Raw genomic sequence first — 12,810 nt, forward strand, 5'->3', positions numbered from 1 at the left:
GACCCTGCTGATTGGCTGTCCCTCTTTTTGTAGCTCCAACTGATTGGCTGTCTCCCATATTGTGGACCTCAACTGATTGGCTGTCTCTCTTTTATGTGGACCCCACTGGTGGGTTGTCTCTCATTTAGACCATGGTTGAAGATTCATGTGGGAATGGCCTGAGGGCTCCGTTTCTATATCTTCCCCCCGATCTGGCCCATTTAGGGGGCCCTGGCCTCCCTTCTTCATTCCATCTGGCCCATGTCCCAAGCCTGGCTTGCCTGCATTTCACCCAGGCTTTGGCATTCCTCTTCCCGCACCTTCTCCTTCAGTGGGCACCTCCACTATGCTCACCACAAGAAAGAGGAAGATGGAAGCTGTCCAGCGGCAGGCGATCAAGTTCACATTCTCTTCTTCAAGCACCCGGGGCTGGCTGTGTGTGCCTCATCCTGCACCTTGGCTTCCCCTACTCCTCTCTGTGCCTCTTCCCCTCCTTCCATGGCTTTGTTACCAGTCCCAGCCTCCAGCATTTTTAAAGTCCCTTTGCTTCTGGCTTGAAATCCAAATTCCCGGGAGAAACGATGGGATTCGCGCATCTCCCGGAAGTCATTTGTTCTTGGGCCAATCAGCAGCGAGCCTGTGGGATAGGGTAGGTGAGAAGAGGAAGTGATTGGCGCTCCACATGCCTGCACGCCCGTCAGTGCCCATCAACTACCCTGGCTCGGGGGTCACTATGGCAACAGAGGCCAATTTTGCCCAACACTTTGGGAGCAATGCTTTTATCCCCCGCCCCCCCCCTCGCCCCCCAGCTGCAGGAGATGTGAGCCGACATCTGGCTCCTTCCATTTGCAGATCGGTGTCCTACCCCTACCCCCCAAATTGATCTTTACCAACACTTAATGAGGAGTTAGCTAGTTAATAGCCCATGACAAATCCACAGGCTGTTAGGAGGTCTGACAACCTAGATATTAGCAGCGGCAGCCAATTTCCAACAGATTACAGAGACTGGGAGTCATTCAGGAAGACATTCGGGAGGAAATGTTCAGAGGTTTGGGGGTGTTTTGTGTGTGTGTGTGTGTGTGTGTGTGTGTGTGTGTGTGTGTGTGTGTGTGTGTGTTTTCAGGCACAGTCAGGGAGGGGAGAAGGAAACGATGAAGTGGCCACTTGGTAATGGTGTAGTGACACTGGCATGTCAAAGCAGGACCCCCGGTGGCATGTGGAATCTTTGAATCCAGGAATAGGGAATATGAGTGGAATTTCCTCCAGCACAGAACCAGGTCCCCAAGACCACGACCCCCATTCCTTCTCCCCCCCCCACCCCCACCCCCACCCCACCCTCCACTCCCCGGGGTGTTGACAGAATCACGTCCAGGTGCAGCTTCTCATGTGGACCGGGGCACCGCAAGCAAGTGGATTGGATTTGTGACTAGCACACTCGGGAGAGTGCCCCATGCACGTGGGTGTGGCCTCTGGGCTCCTGGGAAACCCACACTCGCCTTGCTTGTTGGCACTGCAGAGCCCCCATGAGCATTGGGCAGCGGGAGCAGCAGGCAGCTGCCTGGTCCCTGTGCCTGGGGACCCCTGGGCCGCTTGCTGAGGGGTGACAGATTCGAAGGGGACCCAAGGGGACATACGAGGTGACCTTGTCGGGGCTCACCACCTATGTGTACTTGACATAGACACCCGTTGCCTCAATCAATCCCTGATTGGCTGCCTCCCTCTCTGTGCCCACCCCCTCCCCGACTGATTGGCTGTCTCTCTTTCTGTGGCCCCCACTGATTGGCTGTCTCTCTTTCTGTGGCCTCCACTGATTGGCTGTCTCCCTTTCTGTGCCCCTCCCCTACTGATTGGCTGTCTACCCTTGAGACCATGGGTCAACATTCAGCACCTCAAACTGGAGGACCAGTCACACGTCCTTGCCCTCACGCCCCGAATCCAACCAGCCAGTTGTCCTCGGCTCTGTCCCCTGACCACATCCTCATCTCCTCCGGGCCACAGGGCCCACGCTGGCCTCCATCCCCTCCACCCTGTAGCCACTCAGTTGTTGTTTCTCACTCCATGGCCACGGCTGGCCTCTAGGCCCTGTCCCTGCTGACCGGGTTTGGGTGACTTCTCATTTCGGGCTTGTCCCAACCTGGGAGCTGGTAGCCGCCGCCCTCTTTGGCCTGTGTCTTTCCGCTCTGTCCTCACTGATTGCGATCGTCTCCGGGCTGTTCCTGAAGTCCTGTCCCCACCTGAGGCGCTTACAGCTGCTCTTCTGCCCATGGGTGTGCCGGGCCTCTCGGGCCTCTCCGTCCTCTCCGTCCTCACCACCCAGTGCGCCCCCCCCCCCCCGCGAGCTCTCCTGTAGTTCCGTCCTGGTCAGTATTGTCTGGGATTACCTTGCTGACTTCTTTGACTATGATAGAGTCATAAACAGCCGGGAGAAGCTGACACTGGCGGCTCACACCTGTCACCCAAGCTACTCAAGAGGCTGAGATCTGAGGATCACGGTTCCAAGCCAGCCGGGGCAGGGAGGTCGGTGAGACTCTTATCTCCAAGGAACCACCAGGGACCTGGAAGTGGCGCTGCCCGAGGGAACACATGGGCAGAGTGCAGGCCGCGGGCTTGCCGCCCTAGAGCACAGCGTGTGGCCCAAGCACCTGTTGCCTTTAAATAGGCCCAAGAAGCTGGGAGCCAAGTTGGGGGGTGGGGTGGGGAGGGAGGGAGCGGGTGGCAAGGGCAGGAGCTTAGGCCTGCCTGGAGTCAAGGAGGCTCTCATTTTCCAGCTTCAAGGCAGAGCAGCCACGCGGTGTCCTGGTGTGAGCCGGGCAGGGTGAAAAGGGGCAGAGGAGAGGCGGCAGGGCACATTCGCCCCCTCCCTCCCTCCCTCCCTCCCTCCCCTGCCTGCCTGCCTGCCGAAGCTGGACAGGGCGCCCACGCTGGGCCTGAGGAGGTCCCGAGGAGCAGCCAGATGTCTTGGCTATTTTGGGTGGCGTTCCGGGGAGCAGTTGGCGCTGACCTCACCGGGGGGTGGGGGTGACTTTTAGAAACCAAGAGGGCACAGCTGCTGGGAACCGGGCGCGCTCCGCCACTTGGCCAGCGCTGGGCCCCGGGGCCTTTGAATGCATGGTTCCGCGTTCCTGGCACCCCCTTCTCCGCCGTGGGGTGCACCGGGCACCGGGCAGGGCGCTGTTCCACTCCGAGGCCGTCTCTCCACCTTGAGCGTGCTGGGCGCCGTGGCTTCTTGTGTCCTGGAAGGCCACAGGCCTCCATTGGGCAAAGCCAGGACACAACCCCCCAGGCCTGCTCCCAGTACATTCCGCCATTTCTGCCTGGGATTCCACAGACTTGTGATGAAAAAAAGAAAAGAATGGAGGTGATCGTCCATAACTTCGCCATATATTCGTGGATTTTATGTTTATGTTAAGCCATTTCCTGTTATCTTTGTCTTTGCATTGTTTCAATATTTCAGACAGACTGAGTTACCTAAGATCATTGTGAGGAGGGCCGGGCATTGTAGCTCATGCCTGTAACCTCCACTACTCAGGAAGCTAAGATGGGGAGCGTCAAAGTCCCAGGCTGGTCCCAGGAAAGCTAGAGAGACCCGATCTCAACATACCAAGCCTGGCGTGAGGGAGCATCCTGTCATCTTTAAGTATCCCAGCTACTCCGGAGGCTGAGATCCGGAGGATCACAGTGTAAGGTCAGCAGAGGCAGAAGTTGTGTTGACTTCGTCTCCAAAATAACCAGCAAAAAAAAGAGAGCAGGACCAGAAGCATGGTTCAGATAGCAGAGGGCCTGCCCCCAGCGAGAAAGCTGAGCAAGGGTGAGACCCTGATTTCTGCCTCCCCTCCCCCCCACCCCGGCCCCGCACTATGGTGACTTGGGGGTACATTTTGTGTCGTGCAAATTTTACCACAATCAGATACATACTTATTTGGGAAAGGCCAGTCATTCGACCCTTCAGAATGTAGACAAACGAGAATGTCACCTAGAAAGGTGACTGTGCCAACGATACCTCTTTGGGGCTCTTTGGTGTTTATTTATCTATTTATTTATTTTTGGAGGGTGTTGGTTAAGAACTATGAAGCTGGGTGCAGTAGCTCACACCTGTAATCCCAGCCATTTCAAGAAACAAAATCAGGGCGAGCAGAGATCGAAGCCATGGGCAAAAAGTGACCAAGACCCCCACCCCCATCCCTGTCACCGGCACCCCAGCCTTGGCAGCCGCAGGGCTACACTTTGTATACAAAAACTTTGCAGTGAGCTTGTTCTATGGCGTGACTTGCACGCCATATCTAGGGCAGATGATGCACTGGAGGAATGGTGAATGGGCCTTTTCCCTTCCCTCGCAGGTCTATTGCAGACGGATCGCCATCTGCCCTTTGGGAGTGGGGTGCTGTGTGGCCCTGCGTGTGGGGACCCCACCTTATACTTGTGTACCTGCCTATTTCCAATGTGGGGAGCCGGAGAGGGCTAGGAGATGAGAAAGAGCAGGAGCCTGGGAGACCACGCATTTCTAGGCTCATGCTGCCCTCTAGTGGCGTGAGCCAGAGCAGCACTGTCTCGATGCATTCAGTTTTTAATTTTATTTTTTGCCAGTCCTGAGGCTTGAACTCAGGGCCTGAGCACTGTCCCTGAGCTTCTTTTTCACTCTACCACTTGAGCCACAGCACCACTTCTGGATTTTTCTATATATGTGGTGCTGAGGAAGCGAACCCAGGACTTCATGTATACGAGGCAAGCACTCTACCACTAGGCCGTATTCCCAGCCCCTTATCTATTTATTTTTTGTGTGCCAGTCATGGGGCTTGAACTCACGGCCTGGGTGCTGTCCCTGCGCGCTTTGTCATTCAAGGCGTGCGCTCAACCATTTGAGCCATAGCTCCACTTCCACCTTTTCAGTATCTAATTGAAGATGCAAGTCTCATGGACTTTCCCACTCGGGCTGGCTTCGAACTGTGATCCTCAGACCCCAACCTCCTGAGTAATTAGGGTTACAGGTGTGAGCCACCATTGCCCGGCTTTATTTTAACATCTTACTTATTGGTTGACATGTATGAAATTGGCTTGGAGTGGGGCTTGATCCCAGGGCCTCAGGCTGCTTTTCCTTCACTTTTTTCACTCAAGGCTGGCTCTGCACCACAGGAGCTACGCCTCCCTGGATGGCAGGTGGTATGTGTGGAGGGTTTGGGGTTACAGGGCTCAGTAGAAAGCCCAGGCCTTAGCCTGGGTCAAGTCTCTCTGGCTGCCTGTCTTGTCTTCCTCCGGGTGCACAGCACACTGGTGGGCAGCAGGGGGCAGCACTGCCCTACAGATGGATGCAGCCTCCCTGGCCTGTAGCACACAAGGTAGCCATGGTTCAGTGCATTACCGTATTTCTTCGTGCTTGCTAAACAGATCAAAGATCACAGCCAGGGGGGGTGGGATTCGAGGCAGAGCCGAGAAAGCAACTTCAGGAGCCATTTTCTAGTAGATTGAGGTGGGCCTCGCTGGTCCCCATGCCCAGAGGACAACGGCTTCCAGGGAGGAGGTGGGGGGAGGGGCACACCTGCTTATCTGTGTCGCTGTCCTGGGATCTTTCTGAGATTAAAAGGTTCATTTTCCTACGTGCCTCTAATCACATAGCCTAATATCTATCGAAATGAGCGCCAGGAAATGGACAGGAGAGGTCGTTCTTCTTCGTTGTTGTTTTCTCTGGGAGGGTAAGTGAAGGCACAGACATGGAGAGGGGCAAAGGGTGAGCAGATGGAGCCCTGGTCCCCACTGGACACTGTGTGGAAAATGGACTATATGACTGACTTGTGGGTAGGGATGGGAGGGGGGGAAACTGGGAGAGAGCAAGGGAAGGGGCCACACTGTCCAAAAAGAAATGCGCTTTTCATGACTTAAGTAACTGCAACCCCTCCATCCATCATCCTTATAATAATATTTTTAATGGAAAAAAAAAAGTCCCTCCTGACGCCGTCTCTCTGAGGAAAAGCCACAGAAAAAACGATTTCACACAAACACGCATGTGCCCCGTCTGCCTCGCTGGTTTGGGGGCTCTGCTGGGTTTATCTGGCACTGGGAGAAGTATTTAGGTGTTGGATAGAAAGTGACCCCTGCCGCAGAGAAGAGCCCATGTCCCTGGCTGCTTCTCTGAGCTGAGCTGAGCTGCCATGATGCATGGCTGGCGTCAGAAAAAATCTACCCAGATCCTACAAAATGCTGACGTCATATTCAATATGTTCTCGGAGTTTCCACAACTGAGGGGTCAAGGCTTCACCCCCACCCCATCCGAGGCCATTTGCAGTTCTCAGACATCTCAGCTGGCGGATGTAAATTTAACCTTGACCCTCGACGCGTGGGCTCTCCGCGTCTTCCTCTCACCTTTCCTGTGTTCTCCTTACAGGGATCTTGTTCACCATGTTGGTGTTCGGACCAGCCTGTGGGTTTATTCTGGGCTCTTTCTGTACCAAAATCTATGTGGATGCCCTCTTCATCGACACAAGTAAGTGAAAAGTCATAATAATTAAAAAAAAAAATTCTCAGCTCCTAACAATCGCTGTCAATGTCACTCTCCATTCTCAGAAAGGAGTCTTCAACCTTGCTAGGTTCTCAAACATTCCTCCTAAGCGACAGCCATCCACTAGTCAACCTTTCGTGGCTGTGACAAATAACCCCCAGCCATCCGCATACAAAGCAGGGAAGGTTTGCTTGGCTCGGCTGTTTCGGAGGTTTCCATCCGTGCTCACCTGGCCTGGTGGTTGGGGCCCGGGGTGAGGCGGCATCTCGTGGCAGGCAGCGTAAGGTGCGGCCTGGCAACTTCCCTCCTGGCAGACTGGGAAGTGAAAAGAGGGAAGAGAAACCAGAGTCCCAAGGTCCCTGTAAGGCCACGCCCCCAATGGCCTAACTTCCTCTCCTAGGCCACGCCCCCTAGAGTCTCCACCACTTCCTGTAGCGAGGACAACCAGGCCTGAAACGTATGGTTGGAAAGAGCCATTGGGATCCAAAGGACAGCAAACCTCCATGCGTCTTCCCGAGAGAGCTAGTGACGCGCACGTGCCACTGAAGATACCTGGTACCGGTTCCACGGGCCCGGGCTCGGGGTCAAATCCAGCCAGCATCTTTGTGGAGCCGCATCCTCCTCCTCCGAGCAGCTTCAACTCTGCAGCTCTGTGTTTTCCTCACCGGGGAGTTGAAGCTAAGGACGATCCTGTCCGCCTCTGCGCTGTTTGAAGGATCAGGGAGAGGACAGGTGTGGAAATGAGCGGCCTGGGGCCCTGGAAGGCTGGCCTGTTACCTCAGATGAAGACGCCTCGCTTCCTGAAGTAAAAGCCGGAGCATGTGCTCTGCGCATGTGCGTTGAAAGGGTGCCATCAGGACCCGTGGGGCCGACCAGTCTGAAAATTCCTTTCTAGAAATCACCGTGGTGTGGCCTTTGGGGGCCCTAGAAGCCCTCTTAAGCAGGGCTGTGTTCTGTGTGCTGTGTTCTGAGCGGGACAGGCAAGCGTGTTTCACAGACACCCTGGGCTCCCTCTCCCTCTGTGGTTTAGGGGTTGATAGTCAGGATGGGATAGGTGATGCTGTGGTAACAAACAGTCCCTAAGTAGAAACTTTTTTTTTGCTGGCCCTGAGGCTTGAACTCAGAGCCTGGGCCCTGTCCCTGAGCCTCCTCATGCCCAAAAGCTAGTGCTCCACCACTTGAGCCACAGCACCATTGCTGGATTTTTCTGAGTGGTTTATTGAAGACAAGCATCTCGCAGACTTTTCTGTCAGGACTGGCCTCACCCTGCAATCCTCAGATCTCAGCCTCCTGAGTAGCTAGGAGGACAGGCGCGAGTCGCCAGTGCCCAGCGGCTTCCGTGTTCTTCAGATCAGTGAAACGACACTGTCTACCCCTGCCCAGGCACGTGGGGTTTTCATCTCTCCTTCGCTGCCTAACAAATGACCCCAGTGAGACACACAGTTTTCTCCGTGGGTCTGGAATCCAGGAGTGAACTTGGCTGGGGGCTTCTGCTGAAGGGCTTCTCGAGAGACTCTAGTCAGGCTGGCAGCCTGGTCTGTGGTCATCTCCAGACCCAACAGGCCCGGGACTCGCCTCCAAGCTCAAGCCTGTAGTATCGGCGGTGGGCCTGAGTTACCGTTCATGTCCCCTGGCCTTGCAATAGAGCTTCCCCACCAGAGCAATCCAGGAGCAAAGAGAGCAACTCAAGACAAGATAAGGAGGAGCCAGCCAGACAGGCATGCAGAGACAGGGAGCCAGTCTTCTCAGCTTGCCCGAGAAGCGGCGCCTCTTTACGCTTCTTCTGTGGTTGGTGTAGAGCAGCCACACCTGGGCCCACAGATAGGAGAGCGGCCATAACACAGAGACACAAGCGAGCCAGTGGGCGGGGCCTCGGGGCCACCAGAGACACTGCCAACCACGGACCTGAAAGAGAACGCCACGTCTTCGCCTCTCTCTCTTCTCTCCCTCCTTTCTTCTCTTGTCTCTTTCTCGTTCTCTCCTCTCTCTTCTCCCTTCCCTCGTCCCTCTAATCTCCTCTCCTTTTTGTCATTCTGTCATTTGCTCTCCTCTCGCCTCTCTCCTCTTTTCTCTCTCCTCTCTCATTCTCTCTCCTGTCTTCTTTCTCTCTTTTCTCCTCTTTTCTGTCTCCTCTCTCTTCTCTTTCTCTCATTCTCTCTCTCCTCTCTTCTTTCTCTTCTCTTCCTTTTCTCTTCACTTTCCTCTCTCTTCTCTCTCCTCTCTCTTCTCTTTCCTCTCTCTTATTATTTCCATCCTCTCTTCTCTCTCCTTTCTCCGCTCTCCTCCCCTCTTGTCTCTCTCCTTTTCCTCCCCCCTCCCCGCTTCCCCTCCCTCCCCCTCTCTCTGCAGGAAGCCATTCAGGCCTCTTCCCTTTGCTGATCATCGATCCTAAGCTCGATAAGAACTCCGAGCCCCCACACTGGTTCTAATCCATCATCTCTCGACAGAGCTAAATTCACTAATTCACCTCAAAGAAGCAATGTGCTCTTAAATCCAATCAAGTTGCTGGTGATTCACTCCATTAATCCCACTGATATATTTACTTGTAGTTAATGAGGTTACAAACTTCCAAGTGGAAAACAAAATCAGATGTAGCCTTATTGAGTCTCACCAAGGGCTGGGTCTGTTGGGGGGGGCATCTGATTGGACACTGCTGTTTTCTAGCTAACTGAACCCCACTCCTAGTGTGGGGGGAATGAGGGATGGGCTGGTTAAAGACACACCCCAGGAATCAATCGGATACCGTCTTGCTTCAATGGACGGAAGAGCAACAAAGCCACATTAGAGGGATACCGAGAGGGACTGGGAAGAAAAAGGCTATCTCGAGAGAGGAGCGGCAGTGGCCAAGTGGTGCCATTTGCCCTGAACACATCCGTCATGGTCCCTCAACCGAGGCTGGTAAGTCACCAGAATCTCTGAGCTGACAAAAGCTAGGGAGCCAAGCTTGGTGGCTCACACCCGTCATCCCAGCTACTCAGGAGGCTGAGATGTTGAGGATCACGGTTCAGAGCCAGCCTGAGCAGTAAAATCTGTGAGACTCTTTTTTATCTCCAATGAACTATGGAGACCCCCAGCCTAGGGAGGCCATTCCTTCTGGCGAGAATATGGTTCTTCTATTCCATTCACATCTTTGTTCTCACCCAGTGAGACTGCAGGGCTGGAGGATTCTGGAGGATTCTGGAGGATTCTGGCTCTTCTTCCCCTCCCTCCTGGAAAAGGCTCGTGGTGCTGTTGCTGCTCCTGACCAGCAGAGGGCAGGAGAGCACCGCTCGCGCTCCCAGGGAGAGTCTCTGGACTTCCCACCGCATCCCTTGTTTCTCATCTTGTGACCCAAGCCGGGTCCTGTGTGTGGATGGAGGTGTATTTTGAGGAAGAGATTCTCCATTTTATTTTATTTTATTCTTAGGGACTCACCTGTATCTTTTCCTCAACCTGCCTGCACCAGAGCTGTCCAACCTGGGGGACCCTGGCCTTGAGCAAGAGTTCCCCGGGGGGACTGCCGTGTAGCCACACGATTGTAGATGGAGATGGGGGGGGGGGGGGTGGCTCAGGTCCAGAGCAGCCGGGGAGACGGCGAGACCCTGTCTCCACAAACAAACCGAAGACGGCCACCCGTGCCTCACACCTGTGATCCCAGTGACTTGGGAAACTGGGATCAGTAGGGTGAGACCCAGGGCAGACAGAAAAGCAGATGAGACCCACCACCACCACCACCAGCAGCAGCACCATCTCAGTGAAAGGCAGGCATGAAAGAAAAGATCCATGCGGCTTCTTCTCCACCGAGGGAATCTGGACACAGCCGGATGTGCATGTGGGAGCCCGTGTGTGCCAAAGTAGGCAGATTGCATTTCAGGCACATACCTGGGTAGGAGGTGAGAACCTATCTCAGACTATCCAGCAAAAAGAAAGAAAGAAAGAAAAGAAAAACAAACAAACAGGGCTAGAGGTGTGGCTCACGTGGTAGAGTTAAAGCCCAGCAAGTGTGAGTCTCTGAGTTCAAACCCTAGTACTGACCAAAAAGAAAGGGGCGGGGGGATGAGTGTGGTCACACACACCTGTAGTCCCTGGTGAGGTATCTGAGGGAGGATCTTAGTCCAAGCCCGGCCCCACGCCCCTCGCAGAGGCTTTGTGGAGGATGGAAGTTGGGGGTCTGGGTGAAGAGGAGGGAATGGAGGAGGGAGAAGCCAGGAGTGCTGATGCGTGGTGGATTCCTTCCCTCCACCCCCCCACCAGTGGCCAGTCACCCACCCCACCCGTGTCCATCACCAGAGCCGTGGACCCCATCGCATGGCAGATCCCATACCTCCCTATCCCCCCCCCCACCAGTCCCTGTGCCCCCTAAGCCCCGCCCTCCTCGCTGAGTCCCGCCCTCTCCGCTAAGCCACACCCTCCCCGCTGGCAGGTCACCTGGACATCACCCCCACCAGCCCCCCTAAGCCCCGCCCTTCCCCTAAGCCACGCTCTCCCTGCTAAACCACGCCCCACCCTCCCCTATAAGCCACGCCCCTTATGCCCCGCCCTCTCCGCTAAGCCACGACCCAGCAGGTTACCTGTCTGTGCCCTTCCCGCCGGCAGGTCACCTGGACATCACCCCCACCAGCCCCCTAAGCCCCACCCTTCCCCTAAGCCACGCTCTCCCTGCTAAGCCCCGCCCCCTCCGCTAAGCCACGCCCCTTACACCCCGCCCTCCCCGCTAAGCCACACCCTCCCCGCTGGCAGGTCACCTGGACATCACCCCCACCAGCCCCCTAAGCCCCACCCTTCCCCTAAGCCACGCTCTCCCTGCTAAGCCACGCCCTCTCCGCTAAGTCACGCCCTCTCCGCTAAGCCACGCCCCTTACACCCCGCCCTCCCCGCTAAGCCACACCCTCCCCGCTGGCAGGTCACCTGGACATCACCCCCACCAGCCCCCCCCTAAGCCCCCGCCCTTCCCCTAAGCCAGGCTCTCCCTGCTAAGCCCCGCCCTCTCCGCTAAGACACGCCCCTTACACCCCGCCCTCCCCGCTAAGACACGCCCCTTACGCCCTGCCCTCTCCGCTATGCCACGCCCCAGCAGGTTACCTTCCTGTGCCCTTCCCGCCAGCAGGTCACCTGGACATCACCCCCACCAGCCCCACCTAAGCCCCTCCCTCCTAAGCCATGCCCCTTCCACTAAGCCACGCCTTCCCCGTGGCAGGTCACCTGCTTATGCCCCCTAAGCCCTTCCCTTCCCTCTAAGCCCCGCCCTCCTTCTACGCCCCGCCCTGTCCTCTAAGCCACGCCCTCCCCGCCGGCAGGTCACCTGGACATCACCCCCGAAGACCCGCGCTGGATCGGAGCCTGGTGGGGCGGCTTCCTGCTCTGCGGTGCCTTGCTCTTCTTCTCCTCCCTCCTGATGTTCGGGTTCCCCCAGGCGCTTCCCCCCCACGCAGACACCACCCTGGAGAGCGAGCGGGCCATGCTCCCCGACAGAGAGTACGAGCGAGCCAAGCCCAGCAACGGGGTGCTGAGACACCCCCTGGAGCCCGACAGCAGCGCCTCCTGCTTCGCACAGCTGAGAGGTAACCCGTGCGGAGCGAGGGTGGGGGGCTGCGGGCCGGCGGGCGGGGGACCCGAGGCACAGTTGTCACCCCAGGCCCTTTGCCTAACTCATCATCAGGCTGGCTTCCTAGAAGCCCCGGGAGTCAAGCCCCTTCCCCCCATGCATGGGGGGACTGCCCTCCACCCTCACCCAGATGCCCCCGAAAATGATAGCCTAGAAAGGTCTGGCCTTCCGCTCTTTCCCTGTGCGGATTTCTCAGGAAAATCCCTTCTTTTTTATTCCTGGGCGAAGGCCCAGGGGAACGGGGCTGATGGTGGCTTGATGTGCTTTATTGATTGGGGGGAGGGGGAGGATTGGTGGGGATCAGGTTTGGAGGGGGTGTCTGCTCTCTTCAAGCTATTTCAGGAAAGCCATGGAGGCACAACCCAGCCCGGTGCCAGCAGACTCTCTGTGGGTATGACAGAGAGTTTGTTGGATGAATGAGTGAAAGAACTAACTAGAAGGCAGAATTTCTTAACTGGTGAACCATGAGCCTTCTGAGGCGGGTGATGGTGGCTCACGCCTGTAATCCCAGCTACACGGGGAAATCTGAGGATCATGGCCCAAGCCAGCACAGACGGAAAAGTTTGTGAGACTCTTACGTCCCATTAACCAACGACAGCAACAAAACAAATCAGAAGTGCAAGTGTATCCCACGTGATAAAGCCAAAACAAAACGGAACAAGAATGGCGAGGCCCCGAGTTCATACCTCCGCATCCGCATCAAAAAAGAAAAATAGTAAATCCTGCAGCTCCCATCATCGGAGCATGTACCACGCCC

The 12,810-nt window shown here is 56.0% G+C and overlaps 1 protein-coding gene across 2 annotated transcripts in view; it reads left to right on the forward strand.

Moving 5' to 3' along the window:
* Slco3a1 (solute carrier organic anion transporter family member 3A1) overlaps nt 1-12,810 on the forward strand; it is a 126,429-nt gene that overhangs the window by 85,854 nt on the left and 27,765 nt on the right. For both annotated transcript variants that reach the window (XM_048368601.1, XM_048368600.1), the window contains exons 3-4: nt 6,356-6,454; nt 11,746-12,009. In XM_048368601.1, the coding sequence (XP_048224558.1) occupies nt 6,356-6,454; nt 11,746-12,009 (363 nt within the window). The remainder of the gene's footprint in view (nt 1-6,355; nt 6,455-11,745; nt 12,010-12,810) is intronic.

The sequence above is a fragment of the Perognathus longimembris genome, chromosome 20 (assembly GCF_023159225.1).
Source record: "Perognathus longimembris pacificus isolate PPM17 chromosome 20, ASM2315922v1, whole genome shotgun sequence".
Classification (NCBI taxonomy): Eukaryota; Metazoa; Chordata; class Mammalia; order Rodentia; family Heteromyidae; genus Perognathus; species Perognathus longimembris.